Here is an 18,854-nt window from a genome sequence, read left to right as displayed (position 1 = left end):
TTTGGCAACAGAGACCCCATGGCTATAAACTCACCAGTGGTCAGTTAAAGAAATGCAGACCTGGAGCTGGACAAAACTGATTTTAGGGGTAACAGAGAATATTGAAATAGTACCTAGCATCTGTAAAAAGCCACCATATATAGTAAATTCAGATGTAACCTAGAGCTGCAGACCAATGAAGAAAGAGCAAAGATTGTAAAAGCATGCTAGCAAACATATAAAAATTACCCCAAGTGGATCCTGGAGTGAAGAAGAAGCCACCAACACGAACATCATATTCTTCCTGGTGAAGGACTCCAGATGCTGACAACTTGCTGTAGCACTCCCACCCCCCACCCCCCCACCAGAATGAAACCACCAACTTTAGGCCCAAGAGGAGCAGTGGAAGGGTGAACACAACACCAGGAACAGGGGTAGAAACTAAGGAGTGGGTGTATAACAATTTCAACTTTACTATTATTCGTTCTTTTTCTGTAATAATTAGATCTGGACTAATAATGGTTAGACTGTTAAGACTTCAATTATACTAACAATAGATTATTGAATATATATATTAAAAAAAATGGTGTGCTTCCTCTTTGACAGTAAACAAGATTTTGAGCATAATAGGCCTTGGCATAATAGGCCCTTGCCCCCTCACAGAACACCTGTTAACTTAATTACCTAAGAAGAGATGTTCATCTTGGAAGTAAAAAGGATATCTACCAGTAGGGTGAATCTTGCATTTCTTCAATAAGTAGGTCCATAAGTTCAGGTCTTTAGATACCTTGGGTTTATATTTAAACCAACTGCAAAGCAATAGAATGGCAATGATGCTTATTTTCAATCATTGTTGTTGTCACAGTAATAGTACATAAGAGGTTTTCATGGGATTAGGATGAAATATCTTTGGGTATAAAGCAGTTAGAGTTACAGTAATACTGCTTCATGATAAGAGACAATTATTTCAGGTGTTTATGAAGTATATTATCTTCCCCATTCTTGGAAGAATGTGATGGTATAGAAATATCCTTATGAAGGTGTCACAGAAAAACCTGGTCTCCAAATGCATGGGTGTATTTGCATAGGAGGAGATGTAGTTGGGGGCAGAAGGGTTTGGTCAGATATAACTTCTATGTTTTTTTCAGGAAAATTTAACATATTTCTGTGTCTGGGATTAAAGATTGCATGCTTTGGGATTTATGATTCCATGTGTGTGTGAAACTATTAAGCAATTTGTATTTAAATTCTTTAAATCTGAGAAAGTTGGAATAATAATAAGCGGGATTCTTTTCTTGCATCTTATGCTGACTTTACTTTGGAGGAGTCACTCTCAATTTGTACTGCTGTAAATGAGGAAAGGCTCTTGGAGAGTGGGGGAGGAAACTGTTTCTTCAGAGTAATGTTTAAATGGGGAAAAAATCCTTTTATATACTCTCCTGGTGCAGATCTCTCTTCATTTTTAAAAAACTGTTAAACATGAAATATTTTTTTTTTCTTAAACCAAAAAGAAAAGGAGGAAATTAATCTAAGCAGAGACTAATCCAGAACAACTAATAGATTGAGCCCTGGCATTAGGGTATAGATTCCTGTTTGACTTAAGAGTCTTTGCAAGTTCTTCTCTAACTATTTTCCATCTCTGTTTATTACATGCTAAACAGATGGCCCAGAAATTAGCCAAAGGCAGGAAGAAGGTGCAGTACAACCACCATCAGCTTGATGTTATGTCTGTTCTTTTGTTTGCTTTGTTGGGGTTTTTTGCCTTTTTATTTTGTGCTTTTCTTTTCTGCAAGTTTTTTTTAGGGTTATTTCTGAGCTACTATGTCATTTCTCAGAATCAATTCTCAGAAAATTTCATTTCTCAGAAATCAATTGCCTGGTTGGCCATCATTAGCCATTGCTTATCATTAGCCATTTTGTGTTAGAAATAGGGTAAAGATTGGACTTATTAAAGGGATACAGGTAGTACCGAAAATGCATACCAAAGAAATAGGACTGATGTGTCAAAGGTTTTATTCTGTAAACTGGCAAAGTAAAAAAAAGTGCTTTTTTATTCCTCTATAGAGAGTGGTTTGCTTGATTCACAGCTGTGTCAAATAAAGGAAAAACATATAGACACACAATTATATGCTGACTGACTCATATTTTAGTAATATGTTATGATTATGGAGTTCTTATATAGTTATCAGATTTTTTAAAAGGCACTTAAAATTGCAAGCATTTGCTTTTTGTTTACAAAGGTATGTCTTCTGGAGGGAGTTTGCGCGTTAATAGTATGTTGTCTGACTGTGAAGACCCTCTTGCCAGAACTGCACTATAAGTTATTTAAAACTGCACCTGTGGTACACATTTTTCCATTATTCTGAGCAGTCACTATTGTTAAGCCCCTGTATGGGAAGGGAGATCAGAGTGATTTTTATGGGATTAAAAATTTTGCAAATTACATCTAACCCACTTTCATATCTAATACAGGGTTTCCATATCTTTTTGTTTAGCTTTAGCTTTTGCAATCTAATACTTTGTTTTGAATTGCTGTTCTGGTGACCATGTCTTGTTTGTGATCTAATATCATTATTAAGGGTGTTACCTAATGTTATTGACTCTATTCCATTTATTTGCAGGCTCCAGAAGGTGAATCTCAACCCGTGACTGAAGTGGACCTCTTCATTTCTACACAGAGAATAAAAGTATTGAATGCAGACACACAGGTATGGACAAAGAAGCACCTTCGCCAGGTCAGGCCTTGTCAGTGTTATAATAATAGTCCTTTGAAACAGACCTTCATCTACCTGCCAAAATTTGACTTTCAGGGAGTGCTGGCTCTTATAGTTCCCTCCAAGACTTCCTGGTCAGAAATCTATGCTCAAGAACCACGTCACACATGGAATTAATCAGAGTTGTCTGACTGATTTGGCAGGTATGCTAATTGCAGTCAGCCCAAAAGATAAGAAGCTTTGTTCACATTATACAGCATTCTAGGCAGTCTAGTACTATAATATGACAAGTACCAATTGTCCCCAGACAAGCCTAAAGTATTTGGTTGTGATAACTAATTTGAAGTCCTTAGTCCTCAGCATGTTGTGTGTGTTCAGGCCAAGATACCCAAGTCTTTGTGTTCCACAGTAACTTTAATTTTCAAAATATGCTTTTTTTTGGTTTGCTTTTTTTGAAAGTGAGGCTGTTGGTTCCTCTTGGCACCTCCTTTCATACAGGAGACTTTTTTCCTTTTTGTAGACATTTACTTAATAAAGGTGTCATACTGCCATTAATCTCTTTATAAAACACCAAAAGTGCAATAAGAATTTGCTTAAAACAGCGTCTGATACCATTTTTTCTGTCCTCCAGGAAACTATGATGGATCATCCTCTGAGGACCATTTCTTACATTGCGGATATAGGGAATATAGTTGTTCTGATGGCTCGTAGACGAATGCCACGATCAAATTCCCGGGACAATGTGGAAGCATCTCACCCCTCCCAAGATGGAAAAAGGCAATACAAAATGATTTGCCACGTCTTTGAGTCTGAGGATGTAAGGATTTTTTTCTATCTATCTTGTGATTTTTCTAGGAGGTAAAATGTGAGCACATCTTGACAGGCTTGAAATGGTCCTGTTTGGACAGGACAGCCAATGGTCCTGTTTGGCTTGTTTGGTAATTGCATAAAAATATTTCATCAAAGTAGAAGAACTTGCTTTCTCTTTGCATGATGGAACCCTGTGTTTTACTTGCAAAGTCAGTATTTATTAAACTTCCTTTTTTTCAAGTAAATTTAATACTTTCCTAGAGACAGTGAGGGGCAGATTCTAAAAGAACACTGTTGCCACAGCTTACATATACCAGCTCAGGATCTGTGAGAGTGATCATCCATCAAAGCAGCTTATTTTCATAGGGAGCTTCCATTCCCTAGTGTTGCCATGAGGATCGCTGATATATGCCATAAAGGGATGTTTTGGGCTTTTTTTGTTTGTTTGTGTTTCCTTTTGATATGATGATGGAGTTCAGAAGGAGTAGCTGAAATTATTCCCCCCCCCCCCCCCAAAAAAAAGCCCAATCAATAATGTTGGGAATTCCAATAGAATGTCCTTTGTAATTGCAAAGTCTCTTTATAATTCCTTGGTTGCTGTTTAAATCAGGTGATGGTCATCTTCCTCTTCATTGTTATCAATTTGGGGCAAATGCCCTCTCAGACAGTTGTGGGTGTTCCATTCACACCCACTGTTACACTCACCCACTGTGGTGGGTTGACCTTGGCTGGCTGCCAGGTGCCCACCAACCCGCTCTCCCTCCTCAGCAGGACAGGGGGAGAATATAAGATGAAAATCTCGTGGGTCGAGATAAAGGCATTTTAGTGAAGAAAAGCAAAGGTCACGAGCAGAAGCAAAGCAAAGCAAAAAGATTTATTCTCTACTTCCTATCAGCAGGCGATGTCCAGCTACTTCCTGGGAAGTAGGGCCTCAGTACATGTAGCAGTTGCTTCGGAAGACAAATGCCTGAATAATGAATGCCTCCCCTCCTCCTCCTTTCTCTCAGCTTTTATTGCTGAGCACAACATCATATGGTATGGAATAACCCTTTGGTCAGTTTGGGTCAGCTGTCCTGGCTATGTCCCCTCCCAAGCTCTTGCCCACCCCCAGCCTACTGGCCTTTGGGGACAGGGAGGGTTGGAGAGGCAGCCTTGATGCTGTGGGAGCACTGCTCAGCAGTAGCCAAAACACTGGTGTGTTATCAGCACTGTTCTAGCTACAAATACAAAGCACAGCACTATGAGGGCTGCTGTGGAGAAAGTTAACTCCATTCCAGCCAGACCCAATATACCCACTCACACTAGCATCTTATCGTCTGTTCTTACCAAGGCCATTTTACCAAGTGTGGGTGCACAAGCACCCCCACAGAGGGCTGAGTTGTCTGTTATCAATCCTGATGTCCTGTTCTCACTAATTAAAACCCAAACATTTTGAGAAAGAAATATCAATGCACATAACTTGTTGATTTTATGTAGTTTGATTTTTAAAAAAAAAAACTAAACTAAATAAGCAAGGGGTAAAATCATACACAAATACATCAAAATGAAGTTGGGAGATACAGAGTTGTCAGTCTTATAATCAGGTTAGTCCCAAATAAAATGATCTCACACAGTGCTATCTAATTGACAAGACAGCAAATCTCATTTATTGCTCAGCCCTCCAAATAACAGGATATTATGTCTCCATGGTGACCACCATGTTTATGCCGATCAGATGGTTCATATAGAGGGAGAGGAATCACTCCCATGTGAAAATCAATGCTTAGACTACAGCAGTCATGCCAGTTAAGGCATCCTGCCCAAATGACAGATGGCGAGGTAATAGCCTATTTCTACTTCTCGTGCCTTGCACCTCACTTACTTAGGCTTCAAAAAGACTTTGCAGTACAATTCAGAGTATATTAAACTAATAAAAATTTAAGTGAAAATATTAATTTCTCACTAATGCCTTAAATGCCTTCAAAAATATTTGTAAGGTCTTCCAGATGGGAAAGTTTCCTTTAAGAAGTGTCTGGTTTTATGTATTTGGGAACCTGTTCTGAAGGCACCATGTTCATATAAATTCTGTGGTTGCAGGTACATATGCAACCTACTGCTGGGATTCTCAGTGGTTTTGCTTTACCTTTTTAGAGGTAGTCCTCTACCAAACCAAATCTGATAGAAAACCTTAAAGATTGATTTTTATGCAAAATAGCATATAAGCCACTCTTCTTGTAATGCCCTTCATGAAATTTGGTATGCAAATAGAAAGACTAGTCTATGTTTTTTGTTGTTTTGGGGTGTTTTGGGTTTTGTTTGTTGTTTTTTTTCCAAGGGGGGAGCACATCACTAGATCACTAGTGATTGCATCACCTGATGTGCTGCCTAGTTTCGGGCTATTGCTTCTGTATTTCAAATCACACATTTTGTATGTTACTGGACTCTCTCACTGGCCAGTTCAAAAAGCAAAGATCAAATTGTCAGATGCCAGAGGCAGTGGTTGCTTTTCTTCCAGAATATGATAGCCTTCCTGGATCTATTTCTCAGTATTTTCTTGGCTATTCAAAATGTGTGCTTCCATTAGAGGACTGTTGTTATTACCTTCTGTGGTTTGGTCAGATGATTTAATATTTGTGTCGGACATGATCCTTCCTGTGCCAGAAAATATTATCCTGGAAAGTACAACATGTCTGTAGGTCTAAAAAAAGCATTGATCACTTAATAGTCTGAACATATTCTGAGGATTTTCAGGACATGAGCATTCCTCAGTCATAGAGTAGTTCAAAAATAGCTTATAAACATTCTAAAAAATCCAAATGAGTAGGAAAAAATATAACTCGGGAAGAGTTAAGATAGAAATGTATCTGTTAGCAGCAAAGAGATTTCCACTCTAAAGAGCTTGTAAATCCAATGGAGTAGTAGAGCCTCTTTTATATATAAATCTCACATATTTCACTGTCATCTTTTCTTCTTCTGGCACAGCTGGGTATCTAGAAGAATTTATCCAGTTAAGGTGACTGTGATATGTCTTAAGCCTTCAAATGGGTGATGGCCAAAATGTGTCCCTGCTTGGAACTGTCCTTATCTTTAAAAAAAAAGCAACAACAACAACAGATTTTCCAAGTGTAGTTGGCACTGGATATTCAGGACAGCTCAGCTCTTAAAACATGGCCAAATTCTGGGTGTCTAAATGGCAGCTGATCTCTTCTTGGATGTCTGTCTCTGAATGTACAAGTCCATATTTATCTCCTCTCTTGCAGATAGCGTGCTGAGCTAATGAGTTGCAGTGCACTCATCTTCTTGCCATCAAATTGTTTTGATTTGAAAGTCTGCAAAATAATGGAAGTCCAGACTCTGTATGCTGTCGACCTTTTCATTGCCAGCAATCATGTTTTTGTCATCAACAAATTTAGAGCTAGCTTGAGTAGATATAAGATAAAAACAGTTTTTATTTTGGGATTGGGAACCTTTTCCTTACTGGGGCCTGAATTGGACTGCATGTAAAAACACAGCTTAGCTGTGTTCCTACATCCCCAGCACACCCCCACACTGTAGGCTATGGAGTCCTCCCATCCTCTTTCCCGCCCCTTCTCCCTAACCAGAACTACACACCAGAGGGCAGTTTCATTCCACACTGTGACCAGCACCCCTACACTCCACAGTGCTTCCTGCACCCAGCACTCTGGTTATGCACAGCACTGTTCCACACTCAGTTTCCTGCACTGCTCCCATCAGCTCTGTACTCATGCCATGTTACTTTCCACTTGTAAACAATATGTATATCATTCCAAGTTTACCTTGATCACCTCAAAACAAAGGATTCCACTAGTCTGCTCTTTTCAGCTGCTTCCTTGCATGGCACAGAGATCAGAGCTTTCCTTTTACATGCCTTTGTTTTTCTACCCATCCCAACCTGTGCCACCAGTAGCAGGTGGTAGGAGCTAGAATCATAGAATGGTTTGGGTCGGAAGGGACCTTTAAAGATCATCTAGTCCAACCCCCCTGCCATGGGCAGGGACATCTTTCACTAGATTAGCTTGCTCAAAGCCCCTTCCAACCTCACTTTGAACACTTCCAATGATGGGACATTGACACCCTGCCTCCTGACGCCCTGCCCCTTGACCAGTATCGGCAGCGTAGACAGACTGCCAACATCCTGCCCCAGACTGACATCGGCAGTGTAGGCAGGATGCCACCCACATTATTAACGTAAGGTATGATTCTCTCAAATCACACTACCATTGGTGGAGCCATGGGGCGGCACAACTCTTTTACCCACATTCAAAAGGCATTTGCACAATTGGCTGTTGCTGCCAGATGACCCGGACACCAAGTGTCACTGGCAGTCCACCAGAGCCATGGCATCACTTATGATCCTGTGTTCGCTATTGGTGATTGGGTGAATCTCTGTATGGGCGTGTTGTTGCTCATCTTTCCTACTGCCTCAGTAAAGCTTTGTTTTATAACATGTTGTCAGACTCAATTACATTTGGATCACAGGCATCCACAACTTCTCTGGGCAACCTGTTCCAGTGTCTCACCACCCTCATAATACAAAAAATGTCTTCCTTATATCTAATCTAAATCTACCCTCACTCAGTTTAAAACTGTTGCCCCCTGTCCTGTCACTACAGGCCCTGGTACAAAGTCTCTCTCCATCTTTCTTATAAGCCCCCTTTATACATTGAAAGGCCACAATAAGGTCCCCCCAGAGCCTTCTCTTCTCCAGGCTGAACAACCCCAACTCGCTCAGCCTTTCTCCATAGGAGAAGTGTTCCATCCCTCTGATCATTTTTGTGGCCCTCCTCTGGACCCGCTCCAACAGGTCCATGTTTGTCTTGTGCTGGAGACCCCAGAGCTGGATGCAGTACTCCAGGTGGGGTCTCACCAGAGCAGAGTAGAGGGGGAGAATCACCTCCCTCGACCTGCTGGCCGCGCTGCTTTTGATGCAGCCCAGGATACGGTTGGTTTTCTGGGCTGTGAGAGCACATTGCCAGCTCATGCCCAGCTTTTCATCCACCAGTACCCCCAAGTCCTTCTCAGCAGAGCTGCTCTCAATCAATTCAGCAGCCAGTCTGTATTGATACTGGGGGATTGCCCTGACCCAGGTGCAGGACCTTGCACTTGGCCTTGCTGAACTTCATGAGGTTCGCATGGGCCCACTCCTCAAGCCTGTCAAGGTCCCTCTGGATGGCATCCTTTCCCTCTAGTGTATCAACAACTGCACCACTCGGCTTGGTGTCACCTGCAAACTTGCTGAGAGTACACTCAATCCCACTGTCTATGTCATTAATGAAGATATATTAAAGAGTATTGGTCCCAGTACGGACCCCTGAGGGGCACCACTCATATTACTGGTTTCCACTTAGACATTAAGCATTGACTGTGACTCTTTGGTCACAGCTATCCAGCCAATTCCTTATCCATCTAACAGTCCATCCATCAAAGAGAGATATGGATCTCTCCAATTTAGCAGCAAGACTGTTGTGGGGGACAGTGTCAAAGGCCTTACAGAAGTCCAGGTAAATGACATCCATAGCTCTTCCCTTGTCCACTGATGCGGTCATTCCATCATAGAAGGCCACTAGATGAGTCAGGCACGATTTGCCCTTGATGAAGCCTTGTTGGCTGTCTCTAATCACCTCCCTGTCTTCCGTATGTTTTGACATAACTTCCAGGAGGATCTGTTCCATGATCTTAGCAGGCACGGAGGTGAAGCTGACTGGTTGGTAGTTCCAGGATCCTCCTTATTACCTTTTTTAAAATTGGGTGCAATATTCCCTTTTCTCCAGTTACTACAACAGCTCACAGGGAGTAATGCAGCAGTGAGTGAAAGCTATGGAGTATCCAGTATCTTTAGGAGCAGAGCAGCCAAGAGCAAGCTATAGGCATCGGAGAGAGCCATATAGACTTGGCAGAGTGGGCTGGAAGCCCACTGAACTTCATTCATGAGATTCAACAAGGACCAATGACAAGTCCTGCACCTAGGGAGGAAGAAACCCTGGCAACAAAACAGTCTGGGGACTGACTAGCTGAAGAGCAACTCTGCTGAAAAGGCCCTGGGGGTCTTGGCAGACAGCAATGATTAACATGAGCCAGCAGTGTGCCCTGGCAAAGGCAGCCAACAGCATCCTGGGCTGGTTTAAAAGGAGCATAAGCAGTAAATTGCAGGAAATGATTCTTCCTCTCTACTCAACACTCATTAGACCACCTCTAGAATACCACGTCCATTTTTGGGCCCCCAGCCCCCCCAATACAAGGAAGGCATTGGCAAACTGGAGTGAGTTCAGCAGAAAGCTATCAAGATGGTCAGGGGGCTGGAGCACTTGCCCTATGAGGAGAGGCTGAGGGAACAGGGCTTGTTCAGCCTGGAGAAGAGAAGGCTTCAGGGGCCCCTAACAGCAGCCTTCTAATATCCATGAGGAGATCATCAAGAAGACAGAGACAGACTCCTCACAGTGGAACCAGACTCCTCACAGTGGTGGGAGTATGAGAGCTAACAGGCCTACATTGAAACAAGAAAGGTTCAGACTGGATACAAGGAAAAACTTTTTCATCATGAGGACTGTCAAGCATTGGAACAGGCTGCCCAGAGAGGTTATATAGTCTGTCCCTGAAGATTTTCAATACCTGACTAAAACCCTGAGTAACCTGGTCTGACCTCACAGCTGATTGCTTTGAACAGGAGGTTGGACTAGAGACCCTCTGAGGTCCCTTCCAACCTGAATGATTCTGTGATCATGGACTGCTTCCAGTCACATTAAGGGCTGGATCTGCTCAATGGGCCAGTTGTTTCCACCCCTTCCATACTTTATCTGACAGTAACTTCAAACATGGTTGTGAGAATTTTAAAGGAAAGCATGGGCGAGAAGGAAGAGTAGGAAATACCATAGCATCATAGCATAGCTGAGGTGGGACAGAACCTCTAGAGGGTGTTTAGTTGAACCCCCCCTGCTCAAGCAAGGTCCATTAGAACAGGTTTCCCAGGACTTTGTCCAGTTGTGTTTTGAATATCTCTAAGGATGGAGACTCTAAAACCTCTCTGGGCAACCTGTTCTGGTATTCAACCACACCCTCACAGTAAAAAAGTGTTTTCTTAGATTTAAGTGGAATTTTCTGTGTTTCTGTTTGTGCCCATTGCCTCTTGTCCTGTCACTAGGCACCACTGAAAAGAGCCTGGCTCCATCTTCTTTACACCCTCCCATCAGCTATTTATATGTATTGATAAGATCCCTCATGAGCCTTCTCTTCTCTAGGATGTCCTAGCTCTCTTAGCCTCACCACATATGTCAGATGTTCCAGTCCCTGAATCATCTTTGTGGCCCTTCTCTGGACTCTCTCCATTATGTCTATGTCTCTCTTGTACTGAGGAGCTCAGAACTGGACACAGGACTCTGGGTGTGGCCTCACCAGTGCTGAATAGAGAGGAAGGATCACCTCCCTCAAACTGCTGTCAACACTCCTCCTAATGCAGCCCAAGATACTTTTGCCTTCTTTTAAAGGCCTTCTCATTATCTTTTAAAATGCTGTTGTGTGTTTTCTAGAAGATATTTTTATTTTTTATTGATGGCTTGACTTTGTGCCAGAAGTGAAAACTAGCACAGGCGAGAGCTCAAGTTCTCCCTCTGGAGTCTCAATTTCAAGTAATGCAATGGGTATACCTTTATGTTAGCAGCAGTTAGCTGTGAAAGGAAGACTTTACTTGTGTTACTTATGTGTAGTTACTTGTTCAGCTGGGTTCACTGCATGGATGACTATGTTGACGTTCTGTTTTGCTTTTTTAATTATTAATTTAGATTCATTTTTTAAAAATGTATTGCAATTCCTTAACTTGTAGGCATAAACCATTTTGCAGCATGTTTATAACAGAGAAAGTGTCAGTGAATGAAACCATTGGAATGTTTGATGTTCTTCTTTTTTTCTTTGGGAATTACTACAGGCACAGCTGATTGCACAGTCTATAGGTCAAGCATTTAGCGTGGCCTACCAGGAATTTCTGAGGGCAAATGGAATCAATCCAGAAGACCTAAGCCAGAAGGAATATAGTGACTTGCTCAATACCCAGGATATGTACAATGATGACCTGATTCATTTTTCCAAATCTGAAAACTGCAAAGATGTATGTCTCTGCTTTTTTTCCATAACACCATTAAGCTCATGTATCCTGAGTTCAGGCCTGTACTGGCAACAATTAGAAAGCTATTAGTGCTTCCAATAAATAACCTCACTGAGGTAATTTCTATCCTTCCCAGTAGGTTTATCCTGCGGGCAATTCTGTTTTAAAAGCAAGCAGTGAACCCTAAATTTATCAATAATGGAATGATTTACTGTCTGATTTAATGTTTACCAAAAATTTTCACATTTGAGACATTATATGTCAGTGAAGTGAATATACAGTAGACAGTATAAAATTTTTGGAGGCATTGAGGTTGATAAGAGTGGTTGACCCCAGATTTTAAAAGACTATATATTTGCTGCTGGTTTTATTAATAAAGATGAAGTAGTGTACCACTGCAACACACAGGTAATTGTTTCCAAAAACACAGTCACAAGTACTTTAAATCCCTCCCTGACTTAGTTCTGTCCACCAAAGTCCATTATGCCAGGATTGCTTCTATATCAGCTCCCTCCAGCCATATGAACAGATGAGTTCTATTTGGGGGGGATTTTGAATTAAACAAAATCTCTAGTTATAATGTTATTTGATGGTTGAAGGCATTTAAACTGTGTTAAACACTACCCTATTGCGTTTTGCCTTTGAATAAGAAAGGCATTTTGCAAATGAGAAGTCTGTGTTTGTTTATATGGAAACATATGGGGGGGTGGGATCATCAGTTCCATAGTTGAGAAAAAAGCTTTTGTTTGAAACTCTCTTTCTTATGATTCAGGTTTACATTGAAAAGCAAAAGGGAGAAATTCTAGGTGTAGTGATTGTGGAATCTGGCTGGGGATCCATTTTGCCTACAGTTATCATAGCCAACATGATGCATGGAGGACCAGCAGAGAAGTCTGGGAAACTAAATATAGGGGACCAGATCATGTCAATTAATGGGACCAGTTTGGTTGGCTTACCACTCTCAACATGCCAGAGCATTATAAAGGTACAGAGAATATTCTGGGATATTACATGTTTTAAAACCTTTATTGGAGTAGTGGGAAAGCAAAAAGTATAGAACTATTTGTTGTTTGTTAACTCTGATCTTGTGCATTTTATAGCAGTTTCCTTTTGATGACCTTAAAGTAGAGGGCAAATTCTGTTTTACCTATTTTCTGAGCCCTAAGAAGGGAGCTATGCATTTAGCTGCTTAGACCAGGGCACAGTGCAGGAATTCAGGCCCCAAGGGAATATTTGGATCCAAAAGGAAGATGCCTGTTACTATCTGGGGGCACCTAAACTTCATAGGACAGTCTGACATAGGTGCCTAAAATCTGCATTGGTGCAATTTTAGCCATTTAAATGATTCCTGTGATCTAGTTCCTAGAGAAGGGAGTAATTTTTTAAAAAGCTTGGGTTTTTTAAATATATTTTAACATTTTTCTATACTTTGAATTTAAAAGAAAAATTAAGCCTATTTATTTTCTGTAGAAACAACTTGAGTGTATTGGAAAGTATAATGTTTCTTTGAACTTGGCTAAATGGTGGGATTTTTTTAATTGGAAGAACTTTCTTTTAATTGACATGAGAGCATGTAAATGCAAAAAGCAGGAGAGTCAACTGGAAATGAAGAGCCTCTGGGGTAGGTATGCAACATACAGGAGAATGGGTATTTAAACATCAAAGTTTCAGGAGGGGGAAAGATGCAACCTTTGAGAATGTTGGAAATGTTGGAAATTCAGCTAAATTGTCTTCTGGGTTACCTATTCAAATAGTCAATCACCACAGAACTGCTGCATATTGTAGCATGTAGACATGCAATGTAATGCTATATAGGACTACAGAAATCCTTCTGTGTCCCTGCTGGGTAGTGGTGTTCTGCAGTAAAAAAATGTTTGTTTAGTAATTCACAAAATAAGTATGTCTTTGTTGCCCATGGATTCCTTTCTTAATGCTTGAACTAAAAAATTTGCTATAAAGATCTGATATTCTGGTTTCTGAAAATGTAAACACCGTGCACTGACAAGTAATAGATATTTAAGTCTCTGAGACCAACCATTCTGGATTCGGTGAATTCAAATGATATCTTGTGAATGCAGTATATTAAAACCTTGTTAACAACACTCTTTTTTTTTTTTCCTGAAGCAGAAAAAAACCTTAAGTATATCTGTGCCAACTTCAGTGGAACAAAGCTCACCACTCTTCATGTTATCACCTTTGTCATACTTGTTTTCTATCCCATATCAGTTTTATTTCGAAAACTGATTTTTTTATTTCTAAAACTGATATGTGCTTTTCTCATACATACGGACTTTTGCTGTGATGCATTAAGAATCTTCTGTACTTTCTCAAAATAAAAACAATCAAAAAGCTAGCTTTGCTGTCTCCTGCCTTTAGAGGCCTTTCTGCTCTTTTTTCATGGATACGTGAGGCTGTTGCCAGAGGAACTGCTAGCCATTTATCTTTCTGTTAAGAAGGTAGTTGATGCATTTGCAGGTCTTTATAGCCATGCATCTAGAACTGTTTATGTAACATTTTTGGATAATACAAATGACCCCCCAAATGAAACATCAGTCACCCAAATAAATATATATTTCAATGTTACAGAAATATCCTAAGATTGCAAACTTTTTTAGTATGCTATAAGGACTCCTATGAAAAGATAAGCATTTTATATAGATGAGGAGAATATCTTGCAAGTACTTCACATAAGGTTATTTTTAAATTAGAGATGTAAGCCTTGCTACTAATTGACTATAAACCATTTACAAACTGACAGATCTAGGAAGAAACTTTCCATATGTGATGGTTATTCCCTAATTGTATTATGCTACTTATGTCTTTTTCAGAAGCATCTGGTGCTAACTACTATCAGAAACAGATGCAGGAACTGTGCAACTGTCATGTCCAGACAGTTAGAAGCATTGACTTTTCATCCCAGCAGAATGTCAGTCTCAAGTCAGTACTAAGTCTAGAGTTAGGCTCAACAAAATCAGCAGCAGTAAACTGCATGTAGAGACATCAGTATATTACCTTAGCTGTAATAGGAGTTATTTTTCTGAATGTAATCCTAATCTTGTTTTCAAGTCAGTGGAAGGCAACCCATTGTTTTCAATGGGACCCATATTTCACTTTGTGCATATGAAAGAAATTCAAAAGCAGGCGTTGGAATTGATAAATGTTAACATAAATGAAGCTTGAAGCTACCGTACTCTCTACATAGCATCTCTTTCCCATATGCGTTCTGTTTATTGAAGGATAAATGTGTGTAAATGCAACATTTAAGAGTAATGTGTGTTCTATATGTTGTACAGAAAAAAGTAATCTAACATTGGAGTTGGATTTATCTACAAGAAACAGCTCTGAATGTTTGAATATGTGTAATGGTCAGACTCTACAATTATCTTCCCTTTTATGTTTGGGTTTTCCTTCTTCATTTAGTTCTTCTGGTAGCAAAGATTTAATGGCGAATGTGATAAATCCAGTTTAGAAGGGAGGGGTAATGTAAATGTGAGTATTGCTTATACAAGGACTTGACGTTTGCATTACAGAATTGAATACAACTACACCAGAAAAGCCACTTATTTGTATCTATCTTAGCTGCATTTTTTAAATTTCATTTCCCAGCCAGAATGTTTGGCGTTTTTCTGGTCAACTGCATAGACCTGCTTTTTATTTCCTTTGCTTCCTTTAGAACAATAATTTGTGTTCTCAAATGAAGAAATTGCCAACAGGAAGCTAGATTTCTTAAAACAGCTACATGAGCTTCTTGACAAGAAGAGGTTTATACTGCATCATTCAATTCACTGAGCATCCTGTTGCTTGTGTCTGGTATTCAGGAATCCTGTTTCATAATGATACATTCAAAGAACTGCTTATTCAGGGCTATTCCCATGTTAACATTCTAAGTATTGTTTTTCCTAGTGCTCATGTTAAATTGTTTCACTCCATCTTTGTCAGCATTTTTCATGGTGATGGTTATTTTTTGCAGGGTTTGAAAAACCAAGCCCAAGTTAAACTGAATGTAGTTAGATGTCCTCCGGTAACCACAGTCTTGATCAGGAGACCTGACCTCAGATACCAGTTAGGCTTCAGTGTACAGAATGGGATTGTAAGTAGCTTCCAGACCTTCTGGTGATGCTTTTACATATGTTAAAGTTTACATATGTAATGAATTGTATTTTTTCCCTCACTGCAGCAGGGGCTCAGTACACATTTTAAGTCTAAGATATAAAAGCTGAACTGGTCAAAGTTATTCATCTGATGTTTTTCCCAGTCAAAAGTAGGAAAAGAAACTTTATTTCATAGCTTAAGCATCAATCAGAGGAGTAAAAAGGCTGGTTTAGGTTAAAGAAACAAAAGCGTATGGAGAAGGCTGCTTTCAGTCTGTACCATTTGTGTCTCTGACCAAACCATTGTATATTGTCTCAAAAGAGTCCGTCTTTGATTGTCTCTTAATGCAAGGCTTATGCACTTTGAACTTTTTGTAAACTATGGTTCTTCATACACTCTTAAATTTTCAAACCATGAAGTAACAAGTATAATACAGATAGCTTTTGGTGGATGGTTTCTTTTGCTTTTGGAAGAGAATGTGTAGTACTCGATTGCTAATAAATGTTACTTTGAATCAGTGATCCACTACATTTTAGACTTTGTTGCAAACACATGTATTTAAATACTGAATTATCGTTTGTGGTCAAAAACCTCTGTTCCATATCAGAACTGTGATAATTTTGTCCTTTCCCTTCCAGATTTGTAGCCTTATGAGAGGAGGTATAGCAGAGCGAGGAGGAGTGCGAGTTGGCCATCGTATCATTGAAATCAATGGGCAGAGTGTTGTAGCAACACCTCATGAGAAAATTGTTCACATTCTCTCAAATGCTGTTGGTGAGGTAGGAGCAAGCAGTGTGCCTAGACAGTGTTGCATATTTCATCATCATCGCCTCTTTTGGGTTGTTACTGTTCAAACATAAATACTAGAAGTGAGAGTGAGAACCACCAAGGTTTTTCTTATTATTGAAGTGCCCACAACTTCAGATAAAATTGAGATGGTTGGTAGATACTCAACACCTTAGAGAATCCTTTTTCCTCAGACCTTAGTATGGATATGAAAATTCTCAGGCTTTCCTTTTCCCTTCTGTCCTATGTTACCTCAGCTAGTTTCTTCCCTAGTGCTCCCTAGGCTATGGACACTCACATTTTTGGTAGCATGCCTAATAGGAGTATTGATTAACATGTCTTATTATCTTCTAGATTCATATGAAGACCATGCCAGCTGCTATGTACAGACTGTTGACTGCACAAGAGCAACCAGTTTATATCTAAGGCTGACACCTCACCTTCACAACATGCATGAAGGATAGTTTTCCTCATTACTGCTTCTGTTTCTAGTGCTGCATTTGTGTCCACAGATACATTTCTCTCTCTCTCCCCAATATTTGCTGTGTATAGAGGGGGAGGGAAAATATAGCCATGAGACTTTTTGGTTGCATCTCTATACAAGTAAAGCTTTATGCAACTCCACACACAGAGTAAATAGGAGCAGCAGCAGTGTCCATGGTAAGATTCACAAAAAGAAGACTTGGATGCCTATGAAGAATGAGTAACTGGTGCTGTCATAAAACCCATTGTTCAAATGCACACCCTTTAATTTCTGTTCTTCAGGATAGTAGAACCCCAAAAGGTGCTCCGTGAGTTGGTACAGACAATGCAATTTTGACATGTTTCAGCAAATAATTCAGGAGATGTGATTTTTTGCAGTTGGGTCCCCCAGGTTTCTAATTTTTAAAATATTTATTTTTCAAATGCTATGTGTCTTTTATATGCCCATTTCAGAGGTTAAATGAGGGGGGGCGGGAGTGATCTCTAAATATCCAGCAAGAGTAATATTGAGGGGCTCTGCTGAAAAGCTATACATTCTAAGCTCTTAATTACAGATTTGGTGCACACAACTGTGTGCTTGTGTATACTGACATTTTTAAATTGTGCTTGATATTTATGAAGCTTGAAAATAATAGGTCTGCACAGTGTTCTAATTAATTTTGTTACACTGAGCTAATTTAAAAGTATTTTTTATTGAAAGATGTCTAGTTTTTATTGACATTTTTCTTTAGACATAAATGGGAGAAGTAAAGGTAAGGTGGGAATAAACTTATTTATTTATTTTGTTATATAAGTTAATTTGTGATTTGTTTTTCCATATGACACTTAGAGGATGTGTGAGTACTATATGGATTTGTATGAAGAAGAAATGTAAAGATGTATGAAATGCAGGATTTGACTGGTCTATAACTTATATCAGGGACAAAAGGGAAAAACAGTAAAAGAATAAAGCAGCTGATGGCTCTTTTTCCTCAAGAAGAAAACATTCCATTTTGTGTAGCTACATCTGTCCATACTGCATACTGCTGTTTACACTGAATTTGAACCATATATTTAGACCAGGCTGACGCCTTGAATTTTCTGAAAGCAACAGTTTCTGCCGTGTCTTATTGTAATATAAAGTCTCAGTGTGATTAAAAACAAGACCAGAACATATATGGGGGAAAAAAAAAAACCCATCCTTTTCGCTTGAAAATGGTGTGATGCTTATAGCCATTAGTTTCTCAATTACAGTGCATTGTGTTTGGAGACTAGTAATGATACCTGGACTTTATTCCAGAGATTTCATGGATGTGTGTGTACACATGCACACTTTTGTTGATGAGAGCCATGAAAACTCTGGTTTTATCTGAGCACTTGGTTTCCATCTGTGGTTAGAGGTTTATTGTTGCCTTTCAGAAACCACAGACATACATGGGCTGAACAGAGAGAAAATAAGCTTTATATTTCAATGGGCAGTAAGGGAGATAGATATAATGGAACGGAGCATAAGCTATTGTAGTAAGTGAATACATTTTAGTTTGAAAGTAATGTACAATGACTTGATTTACTGCAGTTCTTGTTGTTGCATAATTTAATCCCTGTCTCTGAAATAGCAGATTTTGCAAGCAAATGGTATTAGTATTCCAGGTTAGTATTTACCTCTGCTATCAGACTGATGTAAATAGATTGTGAATGACTTGTGATTAGAGTTTTTAATTGTAGACATCTGGCTTATGGAGGTCATTTGAAATTTTTCATAACTTCTTATAAATATAGTAATCTATCAAAATATGATATATAACCATATACTATTTAGTAGGTTATATACAGTGCAGCCTTTCCATAAGTTGCCTGAGGAAACTCAACAGTCTTGAAGACAGTTATCACACTTCTGATTCCTGCTGTGTTTTACA

The 18,854-nt window shown here is 39.5% G+C and overlaps 1 protein-coding gene across 1 annotated transcript in view; it reads left to right on the top strand.

The window, feature by feature from the left end:
• LOC309601580 (amyloid-beta A4 precursor protein-binding family A member 1-like) overlaps positions 1-16,902 on the top strand; it is a gene marked incomplete at its 3' end in the record, with an annotated part of 61,291 nt that extends 44,389 nt beyond the window's left edge. Inside the window, exons 6-13 of the mRNA XM_082334677.1 lie at positions 1,641-1,673; positions 2,601-2,687; positions 3,325-3,510; positions 11,422-11,601; positions 12,371-12,583; positions 15,569-15,688; positions 16,329-16,469; positions 16,831-16,902. Coding sequence (XP_082190803.1) covers positions 1,641-1,673; positions 2,601-2,687; positions 3,325-3,510; positions 11,422-11,601; positions 12,371-12,583; positions 15,569-15,688; positions 16,329-16,469; positions 16,831-16,902 — 1,032 coding nt within the window. The remainder of the gene's footprint in view (positions 1-1,640; positions 1,674-2,600; positions 2,688-3,324; positions 3,511-11,421; positions 11,602-12,370; positions 12,584-15,568; positions 15,689-16,328; positions 16,470-16,830) is intronic.
• Between the last annotated feature and the right edge of the window lie 1,952 nt (positions 16,903-18,854).

This window comes from Platalea leucorodia, assembly GCF_965183815.1.
Source record: "Platalea leucorodia genome assembly, chromosome: W".
NCBI classification, from domain to species: domain Eukaryota; kingdom Metazoa; phylum Chordata; class Aves; order Pelecaniformes; family Threskiornithidae; genus Platalea; species Platalea leucorodia.
This window is presented reverse-complemented; position numbering and strand designations above follow the sequence as displayed.